The 14,482-nt window shown below is 40.7% G+C and overlaps 3 protein-coding genes across 3 annotated transcripts; all 3 read right to left on the reverse strand.

Annotated features, from left to right (window-relative positions):
- Positions 1–284: 284 nt before the first annotated feature.
- On the reverse strand, positions 285–2,360 carry LOC131370523 (probable G-protein coupled receptor 148). The gene has a single exon (XM_058417844.1). The coding sequence runs from the start codon at positions 2,113–2,115 to the stop codon at positions 1,003–1,005; it is 1,113 nt and encodes a 370-aa protein (XP_058273827.1). The 5' UTR covers positions 2,116–2,360; the 3' UTR covers positions 285–1,002.
- A 713-nt stretch (positions 2,361–3,073) lies between these two features.
- LOC131370525 (probable G-protein coupled receptor 148) lies at positions 3,074–9,337 on the reverse strand. The gene is made up of 2 exons (XM_058417846.1): positions 9,050–9,337; positions 3,074–4,607 (listed from the first exon to the last, which is right to left on the reverse strand). The coding sequence occupies exon 2, from the start codon at positions 4,550–4,552 to the stop codon at positions 3,584–3,586; it is 969 nt and encodes a 322-aa protein (XP_058273829.1). The 5' UTR covers positions 4,553–4,607; positions 9,050–9,337; the 3' UTR covers positions 3,074–3,583.
- Positions 9,338–9,434: 97 nt separating this feature from the next.
- On the reverse strand, positions 9,435–14,409 carry mterf4 (mitochondrial transcription termination factor 4). Its single transcript, XM_058417845.1, has 4 exons — positions 14,327–14,409; positions 11,192–11,591; positions 10,213–10,397; positions 9,435–9,920 (listed from the first exon to the last, which is right to left on the reverse strand). The coding sequence occupies exons 1-4, from the start codon at positions 14,354–14,356 to the stop codon at positions 9,510–9,512; spliced, it is 1,026 nt and encodes a 341-aa protein (XP_058273828.1). The 5' UTR covers positions 14,357–14,409; the 3' UTR covers positions 9,435–9,509.
- Positions 14,410–14,482: the final 73 nt, after the last annotated feature.

The raw sequence follows: 14,482 nt of genomic DNA on the forward strand, positions 1-14,482 counted from the left end.
TGATTATGTACAGATACTTTGTTCTGAATGCTGAACCGGTTTTCCTCATGGAAATGTCTTACCTTGTATTCCCTTCCCCACAGTCATCTGTTGGCATCAAAATGTTATGCAAATAACTGACTATTCAGTTCATGTTTGTTATTGAAGAGACTTGCATCACCATGGCATAGCTTTAAAAGTAAAATAAATGTACATGTGTTCCGATTACTCGAGTAAAACCTCACCACATAAACATTACAGTACTAGTCAATTGAATGCTTCAGGTGTCTGCAGGTAAGCTGGAAATAAATAGGAATTTTAGATTTAGGAATTTTTCAGCATGACAACAAACTAAAGCATATACATCCACATCAACAAAGGAATGGCTTATCCAACTTGATCCATGTTTCTGAACACTCTAGCCAGAGCCCAGACCTGAATCCAGCTAAAAACCTGTGTGCTGACTGAAGCAGGCTGTGCACAGGAGATACCCTTACAATTTAATGGATCTAGATTATCACCATGCCTTTCTAAAAGACCCCTACCCAAAAAGAATGAGTCATGGAATAAAATCAGAAGGTCTCGCCTCCCCCTAAATCTGTTTCAGGCTGGGGTTATTTTTTATTTTGTTTTATTTGTACACTTTACATTTTTTACAATAAAGTCGTGAAAACTTCTGATATTGGTTTCATTTATTTTCCAGCATAAAAACCTGCCATTTTAACAGCGTCGTGTAGACGTATATCTTTATATCCATTGCATATAATATAAGTCAAACAGTACTAAGGGTGTTAAATGGAGCATTTTATAAATATGTGCATGTTCCCAGGATAAGAATGTTAATCAGTTTAATATTAATGTTTAACTTTGTCCAGAATCATGTATTAAATTAAAAGGCATTAAAAGGCATAAAATACAACTTTTAGCAGCAGCTGAAATCTTTAGAAGGTTAAATCTAAGGAAACTTAAATGAACTCCTTTACACAATCTTCATAAAAAATTGTTTTAGAAATGTTTTAGCAGTCACATCACAGGTGTGATGGCCCTTGGTCTATTCAGCCTAAAGAAATCCAGCAGAGCCCCACGCAGGTCCCTGTACCTGAGCCCATACAGGTAGGGTGCCAGGGCTTTGGGCAAAACCAGCAGGATGTTGCAGAGCACCAGCGAGACCCAAAGGCCTACACTAGGATGTAGTTCACTGCTGTAGCTGTACAGCAGCAACTCAATGATCAGCAGCAGCATGGGACACACAGACAGGAACAGGTGGAGATAGTGAACAAGAAACGTTCCCTTAGCCCGTGATGACTGCTCTCCTCTCCACACTCCGGACTTGCTGGTATGACAGTACAGCACCACATAACCAGAGACCACCAGCAGCAGGGTGATTAGTACAGCAGTAACAGTTAGCAACATGCACACCTGGAGGGGCTTTGAGTGGCTAACAGTTAGAACTAGCACCAGAGGCAGAGAGCAGATGTGTTGGGCGCAGGGGCTCATTGTGTGGTACCACAGGAAGAGACCCACAGATGCAGCGGGGAAGAAGATAGAAATGGCCCAGATAGTAACGATAGCTGCATAGGTTCTGGAGATCGGCCACAGCATAGCATAGCGTAATGGTGCTAAAATAGCCAAGGAAGTGTCCAGTACTATGGCAGTGGCACTGAAGATCCCACCGCTGTAAAAGATGCCCATTAGGAACAGCATGGCAGCACAGGCCAAGTCTGACATCAGCACAGTAGCTGCATTCAAACAGGTAGTTAGCATGTAGAGAGCCACAAAGAGAAGGTCACTAAGCAAGGCATTGGCCAGGAGAAGGTAGCGTGTCTGCTGCCGCAAGTGAGCTCGGGAAAGGATCCGGGCCAGGATGATTGGTGTGGTTAAAAATACAGCCAGAAATCCTAGGATGGGGCAGATCTGGAAAACCCTCATATGCAGAGGAGGGAGAAAAACCTGCCACTCTTGAACAAACAACTCCATTGCCGTACGAGAGGTGTTAGTCAGGGCAAACTGTCTTCCGAGGCGCTCCGCCTGCCCCGAGCTGTTGTACCAGTCACCAAATGTACACAAAAGAGACAGTATGAAATCTTCCGCAGCCATGAAGAGCCTCTCTGTTCGCCCCTGCAGAAGAGCCTCCATTACTACTTAAATCTGCGTAAGCAAGTGTTCAGCGCTGGCAGGTCGCACTTCTCCTCGCTGCAGAATGACAGGTAAGCGTGTGAGCTAGGTGATATCGAACGGTTTTGGTCATGTTTCCATGGAGGTGGAGATGAGGGTAAACATCACTTTGCAGGTAAATGGAGCAGAGTGCACTCTCTCACTACACAGAGATATAAAAAAAGATAGCTTAGCCATAACTAGGCCTGTTGTATAACTTAATCTACTTCTGTACATAAACTAAAGGATGTTGACAAGTCTTTATTAGAAAAAAGTAATTGAGAAATTTTTTTTAAAATACAGCTTTGTTGGACGTGGAATTAATAAAATATCAATGAGATTTACTGCAAAGATTTTTGAAATCCATATTATTAAAAAGGAAGAGTAAAACTTAAAGTAAAAATTAAACATTCCTGATAAAAAATAAAGAAAAAAATGAGCAGATAAAGGTGAATGTATGACTATGAATAGCATCAGACAACATCTAGCGTCAGTTCAATGTTTATCTTTGTAGTCATGTTCTGTTTTTATTCATTTTCCCCCCCTCATGATCGGCAACATGCTGCTGAAACACTCAGAGAAGCATTTTTGTGTCTGCTAAGGACATTTTCCTGTGGCCCCATTAGAGCCAAAAGTAATCAGTTTATTTAAAAAAAAAAAATTCTTATACTGTTTCAAATTTCCTAAATGAAATTTTTTATTTCTCTAGCATTTTAACAATTGTAACAGATTGTCACAAAGCAGCTTTACAGAAATCCCGATATAGATTTCGATCCCTAATGAGCAAGCCAGAGGTATGAAAAAACAACTTTAGACAACATGAGGAAGAAACCTTGAAAGGAATCAGACTCAAAAGGAAAGCCATCCACCCAGACAGAGGGTTTTATAAATCATTACAAGTACATTTAGTACATGAGGTCCGGAATAGCACATGACAGTCTTTAGACTTGAGAGCAGCATTTCTTAACAAAAATATAAAAGAGAAGTTCTACCATGGGGGTAAAAATAAAGAGGCACATTCCTTAAAAATGCTAATTATTGAAAGCTATACACCAGGGGTGTCCAATCTTATCCAGAAAGGGCCGGTGTGGGTGCAGGTTTTCATTCCAGCCAAGCAGAAGCTACCCCTGATTCCAACTGGCTAATCAACTGATCTTGGCTTTCAGTAGACTCATGTGTGGCTTCTGCTCGGTTGGAATGAAAACCTGCACCCACACCGGCCCTTTCTGGATAAGATTGGACACCCCTGGTGTATAGCTTTTAGGCAAATGGTTTGGTACTAACCACAAGCAGTCACAGATAACGCTACCTGGTTTTCAATGCCACATGATCATTTTTGGCTAGTTTTCTTTAAATAACAGTAGAAATTAGTGAGGCAAGAATCCCACTGCATTGTTTTGTATACCAGTAGATTCCATTCATGTTCATGTTTTTTGTGTTATTATTGTCTTTAATGGTCTGGTGGTGTTGGTGAACTGCTGGGGTTCTGGCTGAACCATCTTTTCCACAGCATCAGCCGAACTGTCTCATAAACCTCCCGGTAACGCAAGCCATACAGGTATGGAGCACAAGCCCGTGGCACAACCATCAGCACAGCCAGATTCACTGTATTGATCCACACAGCAAGGTGCTGATGCTCAACTTCTAACCGCTCAAACTGTGCAAGCTCCACTGTAAACACCAAACCGGGTGCGAAGTATATTAGCAACATCAGAGAGTGTGCTAGCAGCGTCACCCGGGCTCGTGAGTAGCGACTGCGCCATATCCCAGAGCTCCTGGTGACCATATAGAGACGGATGTAGCAATAGAGGACCAGCACGGTGCAGAAAATCGCCCACACGCTGAAGTAGATATGCAGGCTGTATTTTTTTTGTAATCCTAGAATGATCAGCACGAGACACACACTCAGGTTCTCTGGGTTGCCCTGATTATCCACCGCCATCATCACCAGCAGTGAGAGAGGATACATCATAGCTAGGGCCCACACAACTCCGACTATCTTCTTTACACGTGTCGGGGGCAGGATTTCATTGTAGCGCAGTGGCCAACGCACAGCCAAAAACGTATCAGTGACCATCAGCGTGACAGTTAACACTGAGGAACAGTATGTAGTCACAGTGGCAACCATTAAGAACTCACAGAATATGTAGGGAATTTTCATGTCCAGCGCATTACAGGAGATGTTGGCGAGGTTGAAGCTGAGGAAGAGGACGTCCGATAGCAGTGTATTGGCCAGGAGGAGGTAACGCGTTTCCTGTCGGAGAGATGGACTGCAGAAGATGCAGAAGAGGATTAATGGGTTTATCATCAGAGTCATGGTAGTGAGGAGAACAGCAGGGATGAGGAGGAAATTCATTCTTTCACTTTGCATGATCTGGAACCAATTATAAGACGTATTCGCGAGGTAGGTGTAATTCATCTTTGTATCTTCTTTTCAGATAGGAGCCTTCAGGATGAACAGGTTCAGTTTCTGCCTGCAGGATAAAGGACAGATACAGGAAAGTTAACATTTGCATAGAAAATGAAAATGCATCAGTGACTATCAGTGGATATCCTTGTGAATTAAAGGGAACTGGAGCTGAAGGGAAAGCCACATCACTGACAATTCTAACTACTGAATGCTTAACTAAGTGGAGAAAGTATGAGAACCTCTAGGCTTAGCAGTCAATTTGACATGAAATTAGAGTCATGTGTTTTTAATCAATGGGATGACAGGTGTCAGTGAATGCTGTTTCATTTAATGAACAGGGATCTAATCGAAATCTGCTCTGAACAACACGTACAACTGAACAACAAAACAGAGAGGGATTTCTGAGGACCTCAGAAAAAGGGTTGATGCACATCATTTGGGAAAAGTTTACAAAACCATTTATAAAGAGTTTGGACTCCACCAATCTACAGTCAGGCAGATTCAAGACCTTCATCACCCAGAATTACTCCAAGAGCAAGACACATAATAGCCTGTGAGGTCACAAAAGAACCCAGGAACTACAGGCCTCTCACGCTAATGTTAACATTCATGAGTCCACCTCAGGGGTACTAAATGAAAGGGTTGTCAGCATGACAGGTTACAAGGAGAAAGCCATTGCTCTAGAAAAAAGAACTGCAGTTTGCTAAACACCACGTAGACATAGCCAGAAGGCTTTTAGATAAATGTTTTGAGATCAAATTGATGTAAATGAAAAGCGCTATGTTTGGAGAGGACACTGCATTCCAGCATATTAACCTTACCCCATCTGTGAAACATGGTGGTGGTAGTATCATAGTTTGGGCCTATTTTGCTGCATCTGGACCAGGACAGGTTACCATCATTAATGAATTATATTAGCAAATTCTAAAGGAAAATATCAGGACATCTGTCCATGTACTGAATCTCAAGAGAAAGTGGGCCATGCAGCAAAACAACAGCACACAAATTGTTCCACCAAAAAATGGCTACAGAAGAATAAGTTAATGTTTTGGAATGGCCAAATCCTGACATTTGTAGAAGCAAGTGATAAAACCCAGCAATATCCTAGGGCTGGAGCTTTTGTGTACTGAGAAAAGGGGTGGGATGTGCAGGACTGATCAACAATTACTGTTTAGTTGTAGTTATTGGTGCTTAAGAGGTTTACACCAGCTACTGGGGGCAAAGATTCACTTTTGAGAGTCATAGATATGTAATATCCTATCATCGACCATCGAGAGCATCCTGAGCAGCTGCATCACTGCCTGGTTTGGGAACTGTACCGTCTCGGATCGCAAGACCCTTCAGTGGATAGTGAGGACAGCTGAAAAGATCATCAGAGTCTTTCTCCCCTCTATCACGGACATTTACACCGCACGCTGCATCCGCAAAGCTAACTGCATTGTGTATGACCCCACACACCCCTCACACACACACTCTTCACCCTCCTGCCATCTGGAAAGAGGTACCGGAGCATTCGGGTCCTCACAACCAGACTGTGTAACAGTTTCTTTCCTCAAGCCATCAGGCTCCTCAACACCCAGGACTGAACTGTTCTACACTCTCTCACACACACACACACACTCAGGACTGAACTGTACACACCTCTCTCTCTCTCACACACACACACACACACTCAGGACTGAACTGTACACACCTCTCTCTCTCTCTCACACACACACACACACTCAGGACTGAACTGTACAAACCTCTCTCTCTCTCTCACACACACACACACTCAGGACTGAACTGTACAAACCTCTCTCTCTCTCACACACACACACACACACACACTCAGGACTGAACTGTACAAACCTCTCTCTCTCTCTCACACACACACACACACACTCAGGACTGAACTGTACACACCTCTCTCTCTCTCAAACACACACACACACTCAGGACTGAACTGTACACACCTCTCTCTCTCTCTCACACACACACACACTCAGGACTGAACTGTACACACCTCTCTCTCTCTCACACACACACACACACACTCAGGACTGAACTGTACAAACCTCTCTCTCTCTCACACACACACACACACACTCAGGACTGAACTGTACACACCTCTCTCTCTCTCTCTCACACACACACACACTCAGGACTGAACTGTACAAACCTCTCTCTCTCACACACACACACACACACACACACACACACACACCCAGGACTGAACTGTACAAACCTCTCTCTCTCTCTCACACACACACACACTCAGGACTGAACTGTACAAACCTCTCTCTCTCTCTCTCTCTCTCTCACACACACACACACACACACACACACACACACACACACTCCAGGACTGAACTGTACAAACCTCTCTCTCTCTCTCTCTCTCTCTCTCACACACACACACACACACCCAGGACTGAACTGTACAAACCTCTCTCTCTCACACACACACACACACACTCAGGACTGAACTGTACAAACCTCTGTGTCTCTCACACACACATACACACACACACACTCTCTCTCTCACCTGTGTGGACACACACATACACACACACACACACACACACACACAATTTATATTGTTCATTACTTATTGCACTACCTCAACCTGTCATCTGCTGCTATAGTTATATTTATGTTTATTTCTATTTGCGCTACCTCAACCGCTGCTGTTGTATTTTTGCACAATATTTTTTACATCATTTCATTTTATCTTATTTTATTTCACTTACATTCCATTACACATTCTTTTCTTTTTTTTTCCGGCGCTAAGTGTCCTGTGTTTTTGTGTTGTCTTTTTTGTATTTATTATTTTTGCACTGTCTCTGTTTGCACCTAGCTGCACACTGTGCACTTTATGTGGCTAAGACAAACTTCTGTCCTAGCTCTGTGGTGTTGTTTTTGTGTTGAACTTGTATGTTTATGTAGCACCAGGTCCTGGAGAAACGTTGTCTCATTTCACTAAGTACTGCATCAGCTACATGTGGTTGAAATGACAATAAAGCTTCTTGAATCTTGAATCTTTCCTCAATAAATAAATTGCCAAGTATAATTATTTTGTCTTATTTATTTAATTGGGTTCTCTTTGTCTAATTGATGATGTTTTGGGTCACATATTTGCAGATATACAGAAATTTCCAAAGGGTTTCCATACTTCCAAGCACCACTATATGTAGATATTGTGCTGAATAGATGTAGCCCTTTATGTAGAACTCTTAAATACTGTGCAAGTCAGTGTGCTGTCCTCATCAAATACCTATTTACATTTACAGTTGGTAAATAGTGTGAGTCTGATATGATACTGTAATTATAAACCAGGGCTGGAAGACTTGAACATCGCCTTATCAGCAGACTCAGGTCTATAAGGCGGATTTATTTTTGCTGGAGATTGCTGACTTAAAAACTAACAGTAATCAGTTATTAGTAAATCATTTGTTATTCTAGTTCGCATTGTGTAGATCACCTGCTTTGGCACTTCATCAGTGCCACTCATCATGTTAACATCTTCTTTATGTCTGGTATAACACTGACTTCACAACACACACACTTTACAGACACAACAGATTTTCACCTCTATTAACATTCAGATGTAATGTAATGCTGTTTGAGATATCAGATCTTTCAGCGACTTGTGTTATCTCAAGTATATTGACCTTAACAATGGACAATATGGTTCAAGTGACTAACCCTCTCTCCTCTCCCCTGAATATCCGCTTCTGATAAGACATGGTCCGAATTACGGCAAATGCGGATGTAAAGGTGGGTCTGATTCTCACGTGTGTTGGTCTTATAACACATTGCGTTCTTACTACAACCTAAATATTAGACATAGTAGGGCACATCTTGTCTGATTGACTCTATTACGGAGAAGTGGTAATAGAGTAATATGAAAGCCATTTTTAGTGTATACGTTAAATAACAGTGTCTTGATTACATGGCTTATCTTTCTTAATTTCTTCAACTTACTTATATCGTGTTAGATTTTCGTGAAGATAAATATTTGTTTAAGCTCTAGTGTGTGTGTGTTTTGTGTTTTAATAAGCAGGTGTTCTACATGTACCTGAACCTAGTGTTTCAATACACAATAAATGTCTTGATATATTGTTTAAACCTCAAATAAATTTGGAGGTCATTTCTCAGCTCATTAACAATAAATCCCAGGTCATTAACAATAAATCCGTTCATTTGTTTATTTAGAAAGAACAGAGAGCTACTTTATGAATGAAGTTTATATAAATATATATATATTGTATAAAAAGCCTCTTCCTTCTTCCTGACCTGTTATGCTTCTGAACACTGAAAAAAGATTAGATTGAGGCCACCACATGCTGTTGTGTACATAGTCAAAATGATGTCCCCTGAAAGCGTCATTAAGTCAAAGTCTCGTCTGTTCTATCGATTTAGATCACTTTCAGCCAGGCGAAACACACGCGCTCGCACGCGCATACACACACTCATACACACACACTCCGATCAATTCCACAGAAATAACGACCACTTCCTTACCTTTTTCCCCCTTACACGTCCATTTCGTCCTTTTTCAGTTACACCAAAGTGTGAATCGATACACAGACAAACCACACACACACACACACACTACAAACACGCTGGCGCGCACCCGACTCGTGCGTCAGCGTTATACCCGGCGCGGGAACGCGCACGCGTCCTCATTAGCTCTCCATGCGCTCCATGGCTACACTGGAGCGTTTTTAGCCCAAATTACTGTGACCAAAGATATCTACCATAAAAGGATAACTCTAACTGGCAGTATCATTATGCTTTGGCATCACTGGGTATTTGTTTGAGCAAACAAAGTTTTATGATGCATGTCAACTTCCTGCTTTCCCTCCTATCATAATTTACACCAGAGGCAAATCAATAAAATGCAAAAGACAATAAAACGACATTTATTTTGATGTTAATATGGTATATTACAAGAAGCATCAATAGGAAGCTGCACTGGAGATTAGTTTCTATGTGGCTTCGTTGCTCTCTGATTTTTCTTCTTCTTAGAGTTGAAAGAATTGTGTCTCTCAGTGGCCTCATCATCACCATCATCATCACCATCATCACTATCACTGCTGTACTCTTCACCTTGCTCATCTTCCTCCTGCTCTCTTGCCACAAGTTTCTGAAACACATCAAACTCTTCCTGTGTAGCATTGGCGATATTGGCGAGAAAAAGTTCCTGGGAGACGCTGAGAAAGTCTTTGAGGCGAGGGTTGAGTATAAGTGTCTGGCCCTTCTTGTCAGGGGTTTGGAACAGTCCGCGGCGCTCCAGAAAGCTGTGACGACACCGCAGCTCCTCCAGGGAGAGTCTGAAGAGCTTTGCTTTCACCATCTCAGCCTGGCGACAGCCCATACGGAAATATACGTACTGCAATAAGAGGAGAGAGACAGAAAGAGAGAGAGAGAAAGAGAGATCAGGGTATCGGCTGCATACTAAAGTAAGCAGTGAAATTCAGGACAAAAAGTCAGGACAAAGTGCAGTCTGCTCCACACTGGCTGGTTTGTTGTCTGGCTCCGACGAAAATAATGAAAATCTTGTAAGAAATCTGACCTGATGTTGAAAATATTGAAAGCAAATGAATCTACTGCACAATGCACATTTCCTGCCATGACAATACTGCAGAAACCTAAAGGGAATAATATAGGAAAAGTCTACCTACCTGAAACATGTACTCCAGACGTGCAGGATCTTCTTCCACTACATGTGGTGAGTCTCGGAGTATGTCTGCCAGCTGCTGAGCCGTGAACTGGCACTTCTCTCTCAGGAGCCGAGACACAGCGTTCACCCTCTTCACTGGAAATGACAGTATCTTTGGGTAGTGGCTTATCACTCTCTGCAAACTGCCTGACAAACAGAGAGCAGGGTTTATTAGCTAATTTCACTCAGCCATTCTGTTTCTGTTCACAACTCCTGAGCCAATATCCCCAAGTCATAAATAACTGTTTCCATAATGACTGCTGTGATTAAATTATTAATACATTTTTTTGCTGTCGTTATAAGGAATGTATATGTATAAGGAATTCATGGGTACACATAAGTTCAAGTACAAATAAGATGTTTGTGGATATATTTACAGCAAAATTAGTCCTGACAGCATTAAATGCAACACATTTGTGAACATTAAAACCCTCAGAGATGTTTCTAATTTTCCACATTCATGTCCAAATTCATGCACCTTGTTAAGATTAAAAGGCACATTTAAAGGTACAGCTTGTTATATCGAAGTATGTTTCTAGACCTATAATAATTTCTCCTCAGAAAAGGCTTCTGAATAAATGCTCTGCTCCAATTAACACACATAATTTTAATCACTCATAATCTATTGTTTTGTTGATGTAAGTGTACACACTTTATGATCTTTGACCTGGAGAGATCCCCCTTACACATGCTTGATCCTGAAATCCTGCTTTCTCGTGAAAATAAGTGTCAGAACAGTCGTTCATATCCCTCTGTGGCTTTGTTTGCATTCACAGCTTGTGGGCTGTTGGAGGTTGGGCGTGTAAAGGACTGCTGACATTTTATTGCTATGTCAGTTTGCATAATAGGTCGAAACTGGCTATAAATATAATTTAAGTAGCTATAAACTAAAGCCATTTAACATGAAGTAAAAACGGTAAGTGAAAGTAAAAGCTGTTCACCTTCAAGCAGGCCAAGCTTCCTTAGATTCAAAGCCCGCTGTTGCAACTGAGCTTCTTTAAGAGAATACAGCTCAGGACATTTCTCCAGGATCTTCAGCACACTGTCTGGGTTTAAGCCCAGGCTGAAGAGGACACTTAACACTGGCACGTCATGCTTGCAGCGGTTTTTATTTGCTGCTTCATACACCAACTGGGCCTGGCTCTCAGAGAAACCCATTTCAGCCAAAGACTGTATGGTTAGCTCTCTCCTGCCTGGTTGGATGGTCTGAGCAGGAGTGGGCAGGGGTGGAACCAGCTGCGATGAACAGAATGGTCGATGAAGGAGAAATAATGGTGCCCTGGTCAGTTCTTTCACAGGGGCAAACTTTGGTAAGCAGGTCTTCCACGTCCATCGTAGAATCTGGCCAAAATACGAAAAAACAGTAAACTACAACAGTGTTCTTTTATGAATGGAGATGACCGCAACAAGTCTTATTCAAATCTTGTTAGCTAGTAGTAGGGACTTACTTACTGTCATTTATCATAATTACACAGCTAATTTAGGAAATGAAATTTTAAATATACTTTTATATACAAGGAGAAATAGGAAAAATCCATGGCTAATGCATACCTAGCCATGGATTATTGCGCTTATAGCAGGGTCACTTGCCAGGATAAAAATAACAAAAATAATAATAATAATAATAAATAATAATTAATAATAAAAAAAATGGGCAAGCATAAGGATTTGAGTGAGTTTGACAAAGGATCAAATTGTGATGGCCAGATGCAAATCTCCAGAACTGCAGCTCTTGTGGGGTGTTCCCGGTCTGCAGTGGTCAGTATCTAACAAAAGTGGTCCAAGGAAGGAACAGTGGTGAACCGGTGACAGGGTCATGGACGGCCAAGGCTCACTGATGCACATGGGGAATGAAGGCTGGCCCGTGTGATCCGATCCAACAGACGAGCTACTGTTGCTCAAACTGCTGAAGAAGTTAATGCTGGCTCTGATAGAAAGGTGTCAGAATACACAGTGCATTGCAGTTTGTTGTGTATGGGGCTGCATAGCTGCAGACGAGTCAGGGTGCCCATGCTGACCCCTGTGCATCGCTGAATGTGCCAACCATAAGCACGTGAGCATCAGAACTGGACCACGGAGCAATGAAAGAAGGTGGTCTGGTCTGATGAATCACATTGTTGTGGACCATGTACACCCCTTTCATGGAGATGCTATTCCCTGATGGCTGTGGCCTCTTTCAGCAGGATAATGCGCCATGCCACAAAGTAAAAAATGGTTCAGGAATGGTTTGATGAGCACAACAATGAGTTTGAGGTGTTGACCTAGAATCTGGACTTTCTGGACTTATCCCCACATGACATGACATTCTACCTCAGCTGATTGTTGCACATGCAATAATTGCACTACTTTGTACTCTGCACTACTCTGTACACACAATAACACTCACTGTACATCTTTTCTGTACATCTTTGTGTGCACACTGCACTGACACTTTACTCCCTGTTCAATTGGACATTAATATTTGCCTTATATATACATCTACATATATATTTATCTTACATATGCACACTGTACATACTGTATTCATTTGCTACACCATTTCAAAGTTGACCATTTTATCTACATATATGCATATACTGTATCTTCTATATATTAGAGTCTACACATATATATTTATTTATATATTGTTTTATTTTTCACACACACACACACATATATACATATACATACATTATATATATATATATATATATATATATATATATATATATATATATATATATATATATATATATATATACATACATACACACACACACACTATATTGTACTGTATTATATTTTTGTTTTTATATTTAGTTTTTATAAAGCAGTTTTATATTTGTATACATTATATATTATATTACTATTTTGTTACTATTTTTATTATTATTATTTTTCATTATTTATAATATTTACTGCTATAGATACTACATTATATATATATATATATATATATATATATATATATATATATATATATATATATATATATATACACACAGATATGCATATGCAAATATATGTCTATGTGTGTATATATATATAGACATATATTTGCATATGCATATCTGACACTTGACATTCAAGTTATTTTCGTTTGTGACTTCTACCCTTTAATTTTCCCTACTTTTCCCTATATATTCTTAACTATATCCCCTATTTTTCTTTTTTACTCTTTCTTTTTTATGTAAGACAGTCGTAATAAGCCTTTCACTACATGTCGCACTGTGTATGATTTTGTATGTTACCAAGAAAATTTGAATTTGACTTGGCCTCCAAATTCCCCAGATCTCAATCCAATCCAGCTTCTGTGGGATGTGCTGGACAAAAGTCTGATCCATGGAGGCCCCACCTCACAACTTAGAGGACTTAAAGGATCTGCTGCTAACATCTTGGTGCCAGATACCACAGCTCACCTAGTGTATTCAGGGCTGTTTTGTCAGCAAAAAGGGGACCAACACAATATTACTACAGTATATTACATAATGTTATGCCTGATCACTATGTATCATCCATTACGGTAGGTAAGACAATTAGGAACTGTTTACAGTAACTTTCCCGGTTTATATACAACAGTAACTGAATGTTGCTATGGTTACAGTTGTTTCAGCCAATCAGATTCGAGTATTCAGGTAGCCCAAGGTATAATTAACGTAATAATTATTAGCCTAAATCCTCCGAATCTAGTATGAGCCAGTGTTGAATGTAAATTTATAATGAAGTGCTGCCGCATGTCTTTAAGGGTTTTAAATACAACTACGTTTTGTTGAAGAAAGATTCATCATACGGGAATGAATCTAGTGATCGCTTAAATTCTGATTAAACGAGTTAGATGAAACTATTCCTATATTTTACTGAATCACTGAGTCAATTTTAAATGACTCTTTAGCACTACACCCAGTATAACCCCTTCTACACCCCGTGTCCTGCACCAGCTCCTGTTCAGGGTTCGGCTGCTGTCTTGTCGCGAGTTACAGCTACAGATGATCTTCCCTCCGCTTAGGACACTTCAGAAACATCCCTTTTTAACATGATCTCAATTCTTTATTAATCAGAGACACAAATTATTCAATTCTCTGAAGTCTCTCACTCACCCCTACAGCAGTGTGCACTTGGCTACTCATCGGTCCGACGTCAAAATATGTTCCCCTGAAAACATTCCCGCTTATAAACCTCGTTCCGGATGCCAAAGGACAAGACACGTGTTTTGATTTATTTATTTATTTATTTATTATTTATATCAAGAAAAA

The sequence above is a fragment of the Hemibagrus wyckioides genome, linkage group LG20 (assembly GCF_019097595.1).
Source record: "Hemibagrus wyckioides isolate EC202008001 linkage group LG20, SWU_Hwy_1.0, whole genome shotgun sequence".
Taxonomy (NCBI): Eukaryota; Metazoa; Chordata; class Actinopteri; order Siluriformes; family Bagridae; genus Hemibagrus; species Hemibagrus wyckioides.

Excerpts from the sequence above, each read along its gene's own strand:
- LOC131370523 (XM_058417844.1), bottom strand. The coding sequence starts at position 2,115 with ATGGAGGCTCTTCTGCAGGGGCGAACAGAGAGGCTCTTCATGGCTGCG.
- LOC131370525 (XM_058417846.1), bottom strand. The coding sequence starts at position 4,552 with ATGAATTACACCTACCTCGCGAATACGTCTTATAATTGGTTCCAGATC.
- mterf4 (XM_058417845.1), bottom strand. The coding sequence starts at position 14,356 with ATGAGTAGCCAAGTGCACACTGCTGTAGGG. Across the intron at positions 10,398-11,191 it reads GAAGCTTGGCCTGCTTGAAG|GCAGTTTGCAGAGAGTGATA; the intron begins GTGAACAGCTTT and ends TCTGTTTGTCAG. Across the intron at positions 9,921-10,212 it reads GTCTGGAGTACATGTTTCAG|TACGTATATTTCCGTATGGG; the intron begins GTAGGTAGACTT and ends CTCTTATTGCAG.